The following is an 18,193-nucleotide window of genomic DNA, read 5'->3' on the forward strand; positions in this document are numbered from 1 at the left end:
TTTGATATACAAGTTGTTTTAACTAGTGGTTGACTGTTATGGGTTTTTTAATGGTCGATACGATATCCAGAGAACAGATATAATTATGATATCCCACACAATTTAATATAATAACACATAATACAAATATATATACAGCTCTGGAAAAAATTAAGAGACCACTGCAAAGGGATAGAGTCACGTGCCTCCATGCGAGGATCAGACGTGTGAACGGTGAGCTCTGCGCACTTTGCTAATTGTAATTATTTTTATGACATAACCCAGTGAGATTCGATACACTCTGTTCCATAACTGGTCTAGGAGGACAATATGTCAAAGAATTCAAAATCCTCGGGCTCTGGAGACATTAAAAGACACTTGCGTGCTCAAGTTGATGCCCCCGAGCAGGCTGCGGGAATGGGAGTCGATTTGGTCGGAGAGGTGCGGGAAATGCGACGAGAGATGCTGAACATGTCGGTAATGCTGACGAAGGTCATTACTGACTTGGAGGATCTTGCTGTGATACGTCGATCGATCACTGCCATGGAGGCAAAGTTCACTGATATGGTTACAAGAGTGGGGGATGCCGAGAAACAGATCGATTACCTGGAGTCATCAAAGAGGAAATTATCTGCTAATCCGCTAGCAACCAAGGTGGATTTGGAGTGTGTCTGGGAGAAGTTGGAGGACATGGAGTCCCGGAGGGAGTAGAGGGACAGGATACAGTGAAATTCCAGGATGGGCTCTTTCCGAATCTGCTTGACATAGCAGGCCATAAGCTGGAAATTGAGCGAGCTCACAGGGTTCCTGCTCGGCAATCCACGGAGGGAGACAGGCCCCGATCAATTCTGCTCAAATTTCTGAGATCATCCAATAAAGATCTTGTGTTACACGAGGCAAGGAGTAAAGGAAGGCTTTCTCGGAAGAACCACAGCATTTTCTTGTTCCCAGACTTTGCGAACTTGACGAGAGAAACGTGATCGATTCAAGGAATGAAAGAAACCTTTACATCAAAGGAAGGTCGCTTTTGCACTGATATTCCCGGCCAAATTGAGAAAAGATGCTATGGATTGCTCACAGCAAGCGATGTCCTTCATAAAGTCAATGGAGTGAGTAAGTCATCTTGTTGTACTCACATTGTAGCCGAGTGGACCGGCTCACTGAACATTTGCTTGACTGTTTGAAGAATCTGCCTGCTTTTTTTGTGCTGGTTCCGCCTATTGGCTGGAGTTTATTTTTGTAGAGTAACACACCTTCAGGACAGTTTTATAGATGAATCTACACATTCTTTGTGTTTATTCCACCTATTGGCTGGAGTTTGTTTTATTGATTATCTTTTGCTGTGTAATATTTGCTGTGCAGGGGTTCTTGTAGGTGTGCATGGAATGTTTGAGTTTGGAGGGATGGGCGCCAGTTGGCGCTGTCGTGTGTGGGGTTAATGCGCACGTTTTTCCTTTTTCTGTTTGTTTGGTTCTGGGGGATGTTCGGGTTTTGAGGGTTGCACTAATGTTGGAATGTGGTCTTTATAATCTTGTTTTTGACACACAATCTATTTTTTTAAAATTTGCATACCCTGGCAGAAATTGTTAAATTTTGATCAAAAGTTTACATAGCCTTGAATGTTTGGCAATGTTACAGACACACAAGGTGACACACACAGGTTTAAATGGCAATTAAAGGTTAATTTCCCACACCTGTGGCTTTTTAAATTGCAATTAGTGTCTGTGTATAAACAGTCAATGAGTTTGTTAGCTCTCATGTGGATGCACTGAGCAGGCTGGATACTGAGCCATTGGGAGCAGAAAAGAACTCTCAAAAGACCTGCGTAACAAGGTAGTGGAACTTTATAAAGATGGAAAAGGATATAAAAAGATATCCAAAGCCTTGAAAATGCCAGTCAGTACTGTTCAATTACTTATTAAGAAGTGGAAAATTCAGGGATCTCTTGATACCAAGCCAAGGTCAGACAGACCAAGAAAGATTTCAGCCACAACTGCCAGAAGAATTGTTCGGGATACAAAGAAAAACCCACAGGTAACCTCAGGAGAAATACAGGCTGCTCTGGAAAAAGACGGTGTGGTTGTTTCAAGGAGCACAATACGACAATACTTGAACAAATATGAGCTGCATGGTCGAGTTGACAGAAAGAAGCCTTTACTGCACCAATGCCACAAAAAAGCCCGGTTACAATATGCCGGACAACACCTTGACACGCCTCACAGCTTCTGGCACACTGTAATTTGGAGTGACGAGACCAAAATAGAGCTTTATGGTCACAACCATAAGCGCTATGTTTGGAGATGGGTCAACAAGTCTTACAGTGAAAAGAATACCATCCCCACTGTGAAACATGATGGTGGCTCACTGATGTTTTGGGGGTGTGTGAGCTCTAAAGGCACGGGGAATCTTGTGAAAATTGATGGCAAGATGAATGCAGCATGTTATCAGAAAATTTGCATTCTTCTGCGTGAAAGCTGCACATGGGACGCACTTGGACTTTCCAGTACGACAATGACCCTAAGCACAAGGCCAAGTTGACCCTCCAGTTGTTACAGCAGAAAAAGGTGAAGGTTCTGGAGTGGCCATCACAGTCTCCTGATCGAGCCACTTTGGGGAGATCTCAAACGAGCAGTTCATGCAAAACTTTGCATGACCTGGAGGCATTTTGCCAAGACGAATGGGTAGCTTCCAGCGACTTTGTTCACCGAATAAAGACGTAGCTTTTGCTGCTCTCCGGTGCAACCTCGTGGCACAACGAAGTAATGTCCGAACTTGAAACTGTAGCCATACAATCTCCATCTCGCTGGACGAGTTGAGATTACTGTGTTCAACCGAACACTCTAACGGATCCGAAGGAGACCGCTGAGCAATTCGCATCTTCATCCGTTTGCCAACAGAAGTGAAGAGATTAAAGATTTCTCTTCCATCTTCAATCAAGTCGACATTTCTGAGTTCTCCGCCAGCCCGCCGAGAATCAACAGCCGTACCGCCCGCCGACAGAGTGAGGAAACGGCCTCCCGTCATCACACGAGCCTCAAGGAACCGGGTCAAAGTTAAAGGACGGAGGAAAACACATTCTACCTGTGTCCCCATGCAATACAAGTAAGAGGTTTACGTCTGGGCAGAGATAGAATATTATAGCGTGTTATTCTTGTGTTTCAAGATTTTTGCTTGTACAGTTTATGGACCATGTCCGCTCATTATTAATACTCAGGGTATTAATTATCACAAATTTGTTTTGATGTATTGTGGTCCAACCAAATTGGATTGTGCAATTTCGCCATCGCGGGTGAAACAGAAACTGAGTTCATCCATTAAAGAGTTAAATAACGCAGGACTTTTACGAGCCCCGCTTGTAAAACCGCGTCTCTGAGTGATGAACACAGCTGCTTCCTCTCCCGCTATCGCGAAATCAGCTTTAGGGCTGTCACTTAATCGTCTCATCTCTCTCTCTCTCTCTTACTAATCACACACACAAACACACACACTGTCACACACACACCTTATGTGTTATAGGATTATTTTATATCCATATCTAATCATATCACTGTTTAGTTTGTAGTTGTAAGTCGGAAGTTCATTGACTGCATTGTATTAATTCATATTACTGCATAAATAAACTTTGTTTATATTACAAAGAGAAGTGTTTTGGTTTGTTTTGCATACACCTGTGTCATGCTGACGGGATGTCAGTGCTCGGATTCAAACCTTCATTCATTGTTTTTTTTCCCGAAAATCGATATTCTTCGGATGTCGATTTTCCTAAGAAAACAATCTAATATTGAGACTGTTTTAATATTTGGTTACTAGTCCCTGATTCCAGGGTGGTGCCCCGTCAATGTTAATCCTTATTAATATTCTATTGATTTTTGATAATTGATAATTATCTTTGATGATTGTTGAATTTGAATGATCAATAAGCTAGTGTTAATTTTAATTAATGTTTCATCGATGTTAACAATTAACGATTAGCTTTGATAATTGTTGAATTTAAAGGATTAAAAAAGCTAACATTGATTCTCATCAATGTTCTATTGATTTTAATAATTAGTAATTATCTTTGATAATTATAAATTATTGCTAATAACCAAACTTGCTCCTAAACGTAGCACACTACATTTACTGGAGCCCCATATGAGGTTTTAATGAGTTAGATCCAATTAATTAATTTAAATATTAATTAATAACTACAGAAATAATTATTAATTATTTCTGATAGTAACACTGATCTAAACAACCAGTAAAGCCCTACAAAGGGTATGCAAACTTGAGCACAACTGTATGTCAAATGTTAACATGAGTGGACTGTCTCTCTCCATGTGGAATGTGAATGGGTTGGGGAACCCCATAAAAAGAAGGAAGGTTATTTCTCTTAAGTGTAAGAAAAATGATATAGTGTTTCTTCAAGAAATGCACCTTTCTCCGCAGGAAGATGAAAAATTTGGAAAGATATAGGGTGGGCATTTTTTTTTTATAGTGCTGGCTCGAGTAAGAGCAGGGGAATCATTACACTGATAAGTAAACACCTACAATTAAAATGTCTTAGAATAAAGATAAATTAGGAAGAGTCATTATTGTTTTAGCTGAAATTCAGGGACAAAGTCTTATTTTGGCTAATATTTATGCACCTAATGTTGATGATCAGGGCTTTTTTTATAGATCTTGAAGGGATGTTGCAAGCCGCTGGCACCCCACATGATTTAATATTGGGAGAAGACTTTTGATGGACTCAATCCTTGATCATAGTGAAACAAAAGTATGCAAGCCCCGTAGAGCAACACTGACACTTCACAGGATGTGTAAAAATCTTGGTCTTATAGATATTTGGAGACTTCTAAACCCATCTGGTAGGGACTATCATTTTTTTTCATCAGTACATAAGATTTACTCTAGAATAGATTTTTTTTATATATATATCTAAGTCCCTCATTTCATCTGTTGTTGATTGCTCAATTGGAAACATTTTAGTCTCAGATCATGCCCTGGTGTGTTTAGAGGTGTTGCCACATATGGAGAAAAAGAAATCATATAGTTGGCGCTTTAACAGATGCTAAAGGCTGAAATCAATGTCTATAGGGAGGCACTTAAAGCGGTTCTTAGGGGCTGGATCATACAATATGCCTCATTCATCAAAAAATCCAAAGCAAAAGAACTTGTGGAATTGGAAGTGAATATTAAAAGTGCAGTGGCAGAGTTGAAGCACCGAATGTCATCTAATGGCCTCAGGGAATTGACCCGATTGAAATACAGATATAATACTATTTTGACGTGGAAGGTGGAGTTTTGGCTATTCCGGGTAAGACAGTCATACTTTGAGTCGGGGGACAAAGCAGGGAAGCTTTTGGCTAGATATATATAAAACAGAGAGAGCCTTTTCTACCATTCCATCAGTGAAATTTGCTGGTGGTGAAATATTTACCATTAAATATAAATTATTAATGCTTTTAAAGAATTCTATCTTGATCTCTATAGTTCCGTGTCTTCGTCTACTTATGAAGATGTTAAAAACTTTATGGAACCATTAGAACTTCTTAAAAATGTATCTTGTTTCCGAGATAACCTTGGAGGAGCTTGGCGAGTTAATTAAGGCCTTGCCTACAGGCAAGGCTCTGGGGCCAGATGGCTTTGCCTCTGAATTTTTTAGATCTTATGCTACAGAACTGGCTCCACTTTTGCTAGAAGTTCATATGGAATCATTGAAGAATGGAAAGCTTCAGCCAACCATGACACAAGCCTGGATCAGTTTGATTCTTAAAAAGTACAAAGATCCAAGCAAGTGTCAGAGTTACCATCCAATTTCCCTGATCCAGCTAGATGTTAAAATACTGTCAAATTTTGGCTAACCGATTAAGTTATGACATCTCTTATACATATATATCAGGTGGGGTTTATTCGGGGCCGTAACTCTTCTGATAACATTAGGTGTTTCATTAATGTCATGTGGGCAGTGGTGAATGATCAGACTCCGGTTGCTGCCATCTCACTTGACGCCAAAAAGGCGTTTGATATAGTAGAATGGGATTATCTTTTTAAGATTTTGGAAATATACGGGTTCGGGAATACTTTTATCGGATGGATTAAGTTACTTTATAGACATCCGGTAGCGGCGGTTCAAACGAATGGATTAATTTCTGATTATTTTACTCTGGATAGGGACAGCCGTCAGGGTTGCCCTCTTTCCCCTTTATTGTTCTGTCTTGCCCTGGAACCATTAGCAGCCACGATAAGAAAGGAGAATGATTTTCCAGGGGAGGTGGCAGGAGGTATGGTGCATAAGCTTTTGTTTTATGCAGATATTTTATTATTTGTCTCCGACCCTACTAGATCTATGCCTTGCCTCCACAGAATTATTCATTAGTTTTCTAAGTTCTCAGGATACAGAGTGAATTGGTCTAAATCCGAAGCTTTGGCTCTGAAAGCGTACTTTTCAGCCAGGCGCCTTCCAGTGGCCCAAACAGGGCATTAAGTATTTGGGCATTTTATTCCCAGCTAATTTGTGGGATTTAGTTAATTTTGACCCTTTTTATTAAGGTTTTCGAGCGATGTGGGTAGATGGGCTTCATTACATTTATCTATGACTGGGAAGGTTAATGTTATTAAAATGAAAAGAACACACAATACAACACATTTATCCAACTTTTTATCAAGAGGGTTACACATACTCTTGATAATTATAAGGATACACTTCACCGGGCACCCAGGGAACAGAACAGGCCTCTGTCCACTGAACTCTATGCACAACTCACAACAAAGGGCATGATCCACAGAGAGAGATCCAAACTAGACTCTGAAGGTCAATTGTGACATTGCACATCAGGTTCAGGGGAAATGAGGAAGCGGGAACAAGCTTACACACTTTCAGGTTATTTTATTCGGTGATGCTTTCACACACACACACACACACACACACACAATCTCATTAGCTTCTTTTCAGCTCAACATCGTTTCTTCATAAAATAAAGTCACGCTGCAGTCCGCACCGTTGTAGGACTCAGGTCTCTCTCTCATCTACTGCCGCTCTGGCTGCTCCTTTATCTCTCTCCAGCTTTCACTGTAACACAAAACAGCTGTCAGAGATAATTTCCAACAGGTGTCAATCCTTCCTGCTCTTCATCTCTCGTCCTCAGTCTCCAAAGATGTCGCTCGGCCACGCCCACATCACCACATACCACCATCGCACAACTCAGGCCGGGGAGCCATCCAGCCTGTCAACGTCTTGCTCAATGCGAACAGGTCAACTTCCACTCTGCCAAACCTCCTCCAGATTTGTTCCACAATCTGAGGATGTAATGTTTATTCTCCGGGTATCAGAACCTGTCTGAACAGGAGATACGCCCCCAAATTCAACCGGCCCGGAACACGCACGGCTCATAGAGACAGTACATTGTTCTGTACCCACAGGAAAATGAAATTTTCCAGCCTCAGCATGGCACGAGAATGCACCCCTTCTTGAAGGCTGATGTAGGACACCACCGTCCTGTTGTCCGACCGGATGAGGACATGACTGTCCCGAATCTCCGGAAGGAAAAATCTAAATGCCAACAGCACTGCCAACCTCTCCAGATAGTTTATGTGCCAATCCAGCCGCTGGCCCATCCACACTCCATAAACTGGATGACCTTCATAGATAGTGCCCCAACACACAGAGGTGTCTGTTGTTATCACTTTGCGGCAACACACCTATCCCAACGGAACACCCGACAACAGGATGCCTGTCAAGGTTCACTCACAGCCTTAGATTGCCCGGCTGAGAAAGACATCTCAATGTTGGGCAGCCAGACTCTCTGAGTGAGCTAACACCAACCAATGGTCGAGATAATTCAAAATGCGGATGCCCTGAAGCCTCAAGGGTGTCAAAGCTGCATCCATGCATTTCATGTGTGGTGCCATAGCCCGAAGGATGCAAAACTGGTACGCTTTTCCCCCAAAAGCAAATCTGACTAAACGTCTGTGCTTTGACACAGTCTGAATATAGAAATAAGCATCCTTCAGATCTATTATCACAAACCAGTCCCCCGGCTAAACTTGTGACATTATTTGCTTATGCGTCAACATTCTGAATCTGCATTTCATTAGAGTGAAATTCAAACATCTCAAATCCAGAACTGGATGCAGGCCGCCGTCTTTTTTGGGGGGACTAGGAAATAACAGCTGTAAAAACCGCATTCTCTCTCTCTTCTATTACCCCTTTTTTCAAGAGAGAGTGAATCTCCCAATCAAGAATGGGGCTTCATGAACAGAAACCTCTGTTGGAATAACCCACATGAACATTGGCGGTGCCCACCTGAACTGAATGACATAACTATGCTTTATTGTTTGAATGACCCAATTCAATACATTTCATAACTGCTGTCGAGCTGCTAGACGGGCAGACAGAGAAATGAATGCATTATTCTGTCATGATTCTTGCCTTACTTTTGACGGCTGCCCTGCAAACAGCCACACAGCAAAGGGGAGCCTTTGCGCCTCTACTACTGTGGCTGTAGCTGTTGTAGCTAAATCAATGTCACTACCAAAAAACTGAGCAGAGACAGCAGTGAGCGTCTCTTCTCTCGCTTAATCCATGAAACTAAAAAAACAAACAGTTCAAATATCTTGCCTTTTCCTGATAGAATCTTTTGAGAAACATTTTACTGATGAAGCACTCCACGCGTTAGTTCGCAATCACTCAGTTGGGGAATTTTTCTCTTATTCTCTTATTATATTTACTCTTATTCTCTTGTTCTGTGGCCAGGGTTCACAGTCCATGCAAGATCCCCTCTACCGCATGCAGTGCTGCGAACGGGGAAGGGAGAGAGAGAGGCCGAGGCCGTGCCTCCACTGCCTTATTCATGTGCATTCTCCCGGAACGACACAGAAAAACACATTAGGAACAAAGTGGCCTAATTTGTTTTCTTACCATCCAACAACAAATCCTCTTATACAGCGTTTCTTAATGCCGGTGGCTCACAAAGCGTGTGGCTCTCGCACACATTATTCATCTGAAAATGGCCACCGAGCTTGACCTCAGAGCATGTACGACGAGTGTTGGGCCTCTTGTACTCAAATAAGAGACAACGGCAGGCCTACACACAGTCATAAAGCCTGACTGCGGCCTGTAGGAACACTAAAAGCCTCACAGCCACAACAACAGTGCCAATATCAAACAAAGGGAGTCCAAAAACAGACTACAGATCCCATGAAGCCTTGCTCACTTTACACCTATGTGTGAAATTCTGAAGGATTGAACTCTCAACTCCTACTGGATGAAATGCACGACAGAACGTGTCCCTCAACCATGATGTAATCGAGAGTATAAAACCCAGAAATTCCTTTGCCGTTTTGCTTCCGGCTACAGTATTCACCACATCTAGTTGCAGCCCTGTTGCTCCCAGGTGTAGCCTTGCTGCCCAAGGAAGTATCGTACGTACCTAAACTTTGGCCATACAATCTCATCTCGCTGGATGAGCCGAGATTTCTCCATGTTCCACCGAGTATGTTAAAGGATCCAAAGGAGACCACTGAGCAATCCACGTCTAACCCATTTGCCTGCAGAAGTGAAGAAAGAAGATTTCTCTTCCCTCTTGAACCAAGTCGACTTTGCTGATTTCTCCACCAGCCCGCCGAGATTCAGTCACCATACCGCCCGACAAAAGAGCGAGGAAACCCGTCATCACCCGAACTTCGCGGAACCGAGTCGGAGTCAAACGATGGACAAACACACATTCTACCCGCGTGCTCAAACAACTCAAGTAAGAGGTTTACGTCTGGGCAGAGATAGATTATTATAGTGTATTATTCTTGTGTATCAAGGCTATTGCTTGTACAGTTTACGGACTGCCGAGTCCACTCATTGTTGCTAATAATACTCAAGGTATCACTGTAACTCACTGTTACCACGAATGAGATTTGCTGTATTGTCGTTCAACCATGTTGGCTGCTTGTGCAGTTCCGCCATCGCAGGTGAGATCGGCACACTGAGTTTATCCATTAAAGAACCATCGACCGCGGCAGATGGATTATGAGCCGTTCACCGTGTCTCTGAGTGATAAACTAATGGTTGCCTTCTCTCCCACGATCAGTATAACCGGCTTCGGTGCCGTCACTCTGTTCTCTCTCTCTTTCGTACTAACCACGCGCATGCACACACACACACATCCCCTCTCAAACATACCCGCACACAAATTTGGCGAGCAGATAACTTGGCGATAGAGTCCAGCTTTGTCCCCACGTTATCGTACCAGCAGGGACACGCTTTAAATGGGCAGACGCCATTAACCAGTCTCTCCATCCACGTTCGCGGCCACATTCTGTGGCCTGAAATGTCTGCCATTTTGTGCACTTCGCTCCTTACACACACACATTCCTTCCTCTCATGGAATTATAGGCTTATTTGTTACCATATCTAATCATGTTACTGTTTAGTTTGTAGTTGGAAGTCAGAAGTTTATTGACTGCATTGTATTGATTATTAATTGATATTACTGCATTAATAAATTTTGTTATACTTTAAAGAAAAGTGTTTTGGTATTGTTCTGCATGCACCTGTGTCAAGGGCTGGCAGGGGATGTCAGTGCTCGGATTCAAGCCTTCATTGTTTTTCTTTGAATGTCAATGTTCTCCGGACGTCGACTTTCCTAAGAGAACAATCCTACAGTGAGACTGCTATACTGTCTGGTTATTAGAGACGCTTTCGCTCAGGGGGAGGGCGACAAACACAAGGAGGATTCCGGTGTCCGTCCGCACTCTATCTTCTTAGACACAGAGCCGAAATCCCAAACGGCTCCGGCTCTCGAAGCTTCATATTTGGAGGCCGTTGAACTGGAACATGTGGGAATAGTACCTCGTGGCAAGAAATTGCGAGCCTCAATGAAGCGCCATTGTCCTCCTCGGTCCTTTGCAATGCGGAAAGCCACATTTTGAAATTGCTCTGAAATGTACACTTTTTCAACAGCGTCCTTACGTGCTGCCACTCAAAAGGGACAAAAACAATACTCGCTCTGAGTCACTAGTAACGAACACGGTGCACTGAAGAACAGAAAATCTGAGGAAATGGCGCAGAAGCGAGCGCCTATAAGGAGCCCATGACTTAGCTCCTTATGGGCATCACTTAAGCACCATCAGCCAATGAATTGGCATGATTGCATAAGGGCTTCAGACCACGTGACCACTAACACATCACACAGCACAGAAGTTCCTATGAAAGGGTTTTAATTTCACATTTCTGATTACCAGTGTTGTAAGCTTCTGGTGGATGATAACTGACAAATTGGACCGATCAATTTAGCCTAGTTTTATCTGTCTCAGTGCTTAACTTTTGAAGCTGGGCCTATGAATTACGTTTTCTACGCTTGAACCTATAGAAATGTGTCTTTTTCACACTGCAATAGGGATAGAGCTATAAGATGTACCAAAATGCATTTGTGAAACTTTACACAAATCAAATTATGCCTGAAATGCATGATGTTGCATGGATTTTGGAATCGTTTATCAGGAATGGTCTGGAAGGTGAAAAAAATCCTGTTTTAATTCCGCATTTTTGATTTCCAGTGTTTAAGCATCTGGTGGATAAAAACTTGTGTGAAAAAACAAAAAACAAATCACAAATTAGACTGGTCAATTTCAGCCTAGTCTCAGTGCTTAACCTTTGAAGCTGGGCCTATGTTTTTGTCTGGACGCATGAAAAATACCATATTCCAGTTTGCAATGAGACTTTCTTCGCCCCCCTGTGGTCAGATTTTGAAGGTGCAACTACATACATGCATCTTCAAAAAGGCAGACGAAATCCCAGAATAGCTAACCGCAAACTATCTGTACTGCGGTCACAACTTAAATGTATCTTTCTCGCATCTTTCAGTTCATCAAAGATAAAGGGATATTTAATAAACTGTATTAACATTTTGACCATTGCAAAGCCATTGTACACTATAAATCGCAATTAAATAAATACGCAGAATCCGTGAATGAAAGATCACAATTTCATGACGCATAATAAAGTAGGCTTTAACATTATTTTGGCCATATTAAAAAAATTTTTTGATTCACAAAGGAGATTAGAGTGAGAGTGTGCAGTGAGAAATCCCCTCTCTCTCTCTCTCTGCAACCTCCTCTTCTTCCTTCCTCCAGTGGCTGGTTCAGTAGCCTATAGTCTGTTTACATGGTAGTCACAAATTGCACGTTGCATAATGGCAGTAAGCTACAGGCACACAGTGCCTTGTCCTCTAACCAGAAGATTATTATTCAGATATGTCTACGAGTAGTTCAAAACTGATATCTATCATTTTAATCCAAAGAAATAAAACTTTAGGCTACACGAGGGTCCCTTATGATCGATATCCTTTACATGACATGCATTAGTAGTGAGTGGTGGTGGCATAGTGGGCTAAAGCACATAACTGGTAATCAATGGATCCCCACAGCCACCACCACTGTGTCCTTGGGCAAGGCACTTAACTCCAGGTTGCTCCGGGGGGACTGTCCCTGTAATAAGTGCACTGTAAGTAACTTTGGATAAAAGTGTCTGCCAAATGCATCAATGTAAATTAGTAGAAATATTAATAAATCACTATGAAGTCGATACATCTGAAACCCTGTCTTGCCAAAGCCATCGTTATTTCAGTGACAGTTAATAACTTTCGCCGCCTCAACAAGGTTACATGCAATTTTCATTTTTGTCAGTATTTCTGCATTATTTCCATGCGGAGAAGACGAACTTCTGTACATACACTGATCAGCCACAACATTAAAACCACTGTCAGGTGAAGTGAATAACATCGATTATGTTGTTAAAATGGCACCTGTCAAGGGATAGGATATATTAGGCAGCAAGTGAACAGTCAATTCTTGAATTTTATGTGTTGGAAGCGAGAAAAATGGGCAAGTGTAAAGATCTGAGCGACTTTGACAAGGACCAAATTGTGATGGCTAGACGACTGGGTCAGAGCATTTCCAAAATGGCAGGTCTTGTGGGGTGTTCCTGGTATGCAGAGGTTAGTACCTACCAAAAGTGGTCCAAAGAAGGACAACCGGTGAATTGGCGACAGGGTCGTGGGGAGTGAAGGCTAGCCCGTTTGGTCTGATCCCACAGAAGAGCTACTGTAGCACAAATACCTGAAAAACGTAATGCTGGCCATGATAGAAAGGTGTCAGAACACACAGTGCATCACAGCTTGCTGTGTATGGGGCTGCGTAGCCGCAGACCGGTCAAAGTGCCCATGCTGACCTGAAATAATAATAATAATAATCACCGAAAGCACCTACATTGGACACATGAGCGTCAGAACTGGACCATGGAGCAATAGAAGAAGGTGGTCTGGTCTGATGAATCATGTTTTCTTTTAAATCATGTGGACGGCCAGGTGCGTGTGCATCGTTTACCTGTGGAAGAGATGACAGCAGGATGCACCATGGGAAGAAGGCAGGCCAGAGGAGGCAGTGTGATGCTCTGGGCAATGTTCTGCTGGGAAACCTTGGGTCCTGGCATTCATTTGGATGTTACTTTGACACGTACCACCTATCTAAAGATTGTTGCAGACCACATACACCCCTTCATGGCAACGGTATTCCCTGATGTCAGTGGCCTCTTTCAACAGGATAATGCGCCCTGCCACACTGTAAAAATTGTTCAGGAATGGTCTGAGGAACATGACAAAGAGTTCAAGGTGTTGATTTGGTCTCCAAATTCCCCAGATCTCAATCCAGTTGAGCATCTATGGGATGTGCTGGACTAACAAGTCCGATCAATGGAGGCCTCACCTTGCAACTTACAGGACTTAAAGTATCTGCTGCTAACGTCTTGGTGCCAGATACTACAGGACACCTACAGAGGTCTTGTTGAGTCCATGCCCTGACGGGCTGTTTTGGCGGCACGAGGGGGACATACACAATATTAGGCAAGTGGTTTTAATGTTGTGGCTGTTTGGTGTATAGGCCAGTGTTTCAGCACCTTTGGACCCGACAGTTCCCGTAACGAAGCACTAAACTTCTACATTTTAACAAGCAATCTATATGTTGGTTAGAGAATCATATAAAAAAAATAAAAAAAAATAAAAAAAAAACAGTTATGATAGTTGAGATGATCATAATAGCTGCGATCATCTAAAAATCTAAATGTTAGCATCCAAAAATATTGTAAAGTTGGTTCTAAACAATAAATCCTGAAACCTCTTTTGCAGTTTATTTTTTGGTGTTGTAAGGGGGTCAGTGGAAAGGAGGAGGCGAGAACCGCCTTGACAACTTAAATAATAATTTAATGAACAATTTAACCAAAAACACTCCACCATAAACACGTACAGTACAGCTGCCTGTAATTCTCTCTCTCTCGAACTGTCGTCCCAGGCCGCCTTTATCCCTCGCGTGCCCCATCAGGCTGATTGGGGACCGGGCGTGCGTCATTCCAGCCCGGCCCTGCCCTCCTCGTCTCTACACTCCTCCCGGTGTTGCCTCAGGCCGGGGAGCCCCCGGCATGACATACATCCCCCCTTCCTCTCCGGGGGGCGTGCCTTGCGCCCCGACTGCCGGCGGGTCATCCCCGCCTTCCTCGACCTGGGAGGAGACAGGAGGGGAAAAACAACAACAATAACAAAACAGGCGAGGGAAAGGCCAACACGGAGCGACAGAGAGAGAGAGGAGAGAGAGAAAGAGAAACTCACCGGTTTTCTGATGCGCCGTCGCGTGGTCCTCGATCACTCCTCCACCCTCTCAGGCGGATGGCAGCCGCTCCTCCCTGGGCGGACCGGAGTCAGACCTCCGACCCCCGGCGAACAGAACGCCCCTCCGCGTTCCTGGCGTCCCGTGGGGACACTCCTCCGCCCCTGGCAGCGGCTCCCTCGCTCCAGGCGGTCGGGGAGTCCAGTCCCCACTCGCCTCACGGACGGCGGCCGTTCCCCGCGTCCGGGTGGTCGGGCTACTCCGTCCCCCGTCGGATGGCAGCGGCGCTCCCCTGGGTGGATGGCAGTGTCAAGGACTCTGCGACGGGAATCCCTCCTCCCTCCTGGGTTTCGGCACCAGTGTAAGGGGGTTCAGTGCAAAGGAGGAGGCGAGAACCGGCTTGACAATTTAACCATAAACACAAACAGTACAGCTGCCTGTAATTCTCTCTCTCTCTCGAACTGTCGTCCCCGGCCGCCTTTATCCCTCGCGCGCCCCATCAGGCTGATTGGGGACCGGGCGTGCGTCATTCCAGCCCGGCCCCGCCCTCCTCGGCTCTACAGGTGTTTTTTCCAGTACTGCCTATTTTCTTCTGCAGTATAATTTCCTGAATGCCAAAAGCAACTTGTACACCATAAAACATATTATTAGTAGCCTATTAAACACACTGAAGGCCTACTGTTTCGCTTAAGCAAACAAATGCAAGAATTAAGCATCGTAATTTTGCATATAAGCGCTTAAATCCATTTGCTGTGTTTGTGAGTGTGACAGAAAGCACAAACATAAAGTTAGCCAACTAAATTAGTCATTACATAAAATGTAAAACTATATTGTATCTGGTGTTTTTTTTTTAATCCTAATCCTATATACTGGATTTTCAATTACATTAATATCCGCAAATTACGTGATGTTCATTAAGCTGAGCCGACACTTTTTTGCCACAAACCTTAAACTACACGGACTGATTGTCATGCAACATTCATGAGTCAGAGAAATAGAGTTTTGATCCAAGCTGATAAAATACGTGCTTCAGAGAAAGATATATGAACGCTACACAGGAAAAACACTGGCTCAAGTTTTGTGAGGTTCATGTAACATGCATTATGTTTGAGTAATTACATCCGTTTAAAAAACATATCTGCATATGGTATATAATAGAAGTTTTATTAATATTTGCCATTATGTCAGTCGACAAGACAGTTACAAGTTACAGGGAACTTTTGAGGAGAGAGAAAGAAAATGAAATACGTGAGCACTAATTAATTTAAATTGATTGTGCATTTGGAGACAGTTTAAAAATTATTTTTGTAAGAAAAGTTTTTCTTTTTGCTTTTTTGAAAAGTTTCACGTACAGATGACAACATTGTCAAAATGATCCCCGTTCACACGGATCCTCGAAAATGACTAAAAACGCTGTATTATGCATGCCAGGCCAGTAGTTGGCGATGTCACTTTGTAAAGAAACACTACGCGCCTGCGCACATAAGCACACACATAAGTCTGGATGGACGATGAGGTTGCTTTATTGCTACAATTACTTTGCTGGAGAAGCATCAATAAACTCAAAATCTTGAGCAGCACAAACACAGTCCTGTAGTCCGCCATTGTAGTTTTGAATGTCTCGCAAGTTGTTTTGAAATACTCGTACGCATGCCTATAGAATGAACACGTAATATGCGTGCGCATGACGTCATCATTTTCACAAATTTACGTTTTTGTATGTTTACACAGAGACGATAACAGCATCATTGCCGTTGTCGTGTAAACGAACAGCCAAAACGCATAAAAAGTTTTCCGTTTTTAGTTGAAAATGTTGTCGTGTAAACGGCCCCTTAGACTGAATGTGGGCAACACACAGAAAGTTTAGAACAGCATGAGGGTGAGTACATGTTCACAGAATTTGCATTTTCTGCACTAACACACGACGTACCAGTTATGTAACTTGTTCGTCCTTTTTGGTAATTTCCTGACGTCACAGGCCCGTAATTTCATTAACATTAAATTACCGGGGGCCTGGGTAGCTCAGTGGTAAAATACGCTGGCTACCACCCCTGGAGTTCGCTAGTTCGTTAGTTCGAATCCCAGGGTGTGCTGAGTGACTCCAGCCAGGTCTCCTAAGCAACCAAATTGGCCCGGTTGCTAGGGAGGGTAGAGTCACACGGGGTAACCTCCTCGTGGTCTCGGCGGGGCGCATGGTGAATTGAGCGTGGTTGCCGCGGTGGATGGCGTGAAGCCTCCACACGCGCTATGTCTCTGTGGCACTATGTAATCACTATGCGACCACAAGGACTTATAGCGCATTGGGAATTGGGCATTCCAAATTGGGAGGAAAAAGGGGAAAAATCCCCCCCCCCAAAAAAACATTAAATTACCAAATTTTAACGTCGTCTTTACATCTGCCCTCCAAACTTCCCCAGAATCGTCCAGTTACGTAATATTTGGGTAATTCTAAAACAATAAAAACTATTTAATGCGACTTCTGAGTGATAAAAAATCATCTGTAACAGATCCTAACATGACAGTCGATTGTCTTGAAAACGTAAAACAACATTAAAGAAAGAAACATACCGGAAGGAATAAAATTATCATCATCTTCCTCTGCTGTGATTTCTCTTTTTATCTCCTCCAGCTTCACTTCAATCTTCACTGGTATCTCCAGCATCTGCTGTTCTCCAGTGTTACAGACAGAAGTCAGAGACTCTGTGGAGGTTTGATCATCATCATCTTCATCTCTCTGTTTTTTCTCTGCTGTGATTTCTCTTTTTATCTCCTCCTGTTTCACTTTAATCTTCACTGGTGTCTGCAGCATCTGCTGTTCTCCAGCGTAGATCACATCCACCTGCTCTCTCATGATGAACATCTGAACACAAAAACATCATGATTATAATGTACTGACATTCATCAAACTTAAAAAATAATGTATTATAGAATTATATACAAGAACAGCTCTGTTAAACATAATAACTGAGATGGTATAAATATAAATGTGATTTGTGTTTAGTTTCATTTTCATGACAGCAAGAATATTATCAGATATTAGCCCAGAACAAGCTTTATTCAGCATAATCGTCTTCATTAAAATCATGTACAATCCAATGGATTTAACGAGCTCATAAATCAGGAATTAAACATGATATTCTCAGATTTCCGCTTGTTTCTTTTGAAACTGAACACAAAACCGCCACATACGGCGATAAGCTCCGTTTATGATCATTAAAAAGCCAAAGAGACAAAAACAACATGCACAAAAAATACACAAATAAACATAAATGATGTAAACACGTACCGAACGGAGTCCTTCTTCTGAGATTCATTGGCGGTTTGCAAACCAGCTCTTGATGCTTTACCGCCACCTAGTGGACTGGAGTGTAAAAGGTCGTGTCTAGAAGGTATCCCTCTTTCGGCAATCTCGCGAGATTCTTTCACGGCATTAATTTGAAGTCGCACAGCAACGAGGAGCGCTCGTAAAATATTATTTTAAATGGTCTGTTTTGATTAATAGTCATTCTTAATGACCAATTCAAGCTCTAAAATAAATATCTTACATAATAAATTTGATACATTTAACTCTACGGCTGCTACTTTT

The 18,193-nt window shown here is 42.8% G+C and overlaps 1 protein-coding gene across 1 annotated transcript in view; it reads right to left on the minus strand.

The window, feature by feature from the left end:
* Nucleotides 1-17,948, minus strand: part of LOC127420188 (zinc finger protein OZF-like) — a 40,174-nt gene extending 22,226 nt beyond the window's left edge. Inside the window, exons 1-2 of the mRNA XM_051662242.1 lie at nucleotides 17,894-17,948; nucleotides 17,176-17,467 (exon numbers count right to left, since the gene is read on the minus strand). Coding sequence (XP_051518202.1) covers nucleotides 17,176-17,467 — 292 coding nt within the window. The 5' untranslated portion in view covers nucleotides 17,894-17,948. The remainder of the gene's footprint in view (nucleotides 1-17,175; nucleotides 17,468-17,893) is intronic.
* Nucleotides 17,949-18,193: the final 245 nt, after the last annotated feature.

The sequence above is a fragment of the Myxocyprinus asiaticus genome, chromosome 29 (assembly GCF_019703515.2).
Source record: "Myxocyprinus asiaticus isolate MX2 ecotype Aquarium Trade chromosome 29, UBuf_Myxa_2, whole genome shotgun sequence".
Lineage (NCBI taxonomy): Eukaryota > Metazoa > Chordata > Actinopteri > Cypriniformes > Catostomidae > Myxocyprinus > Myxocyprinus asiaticus.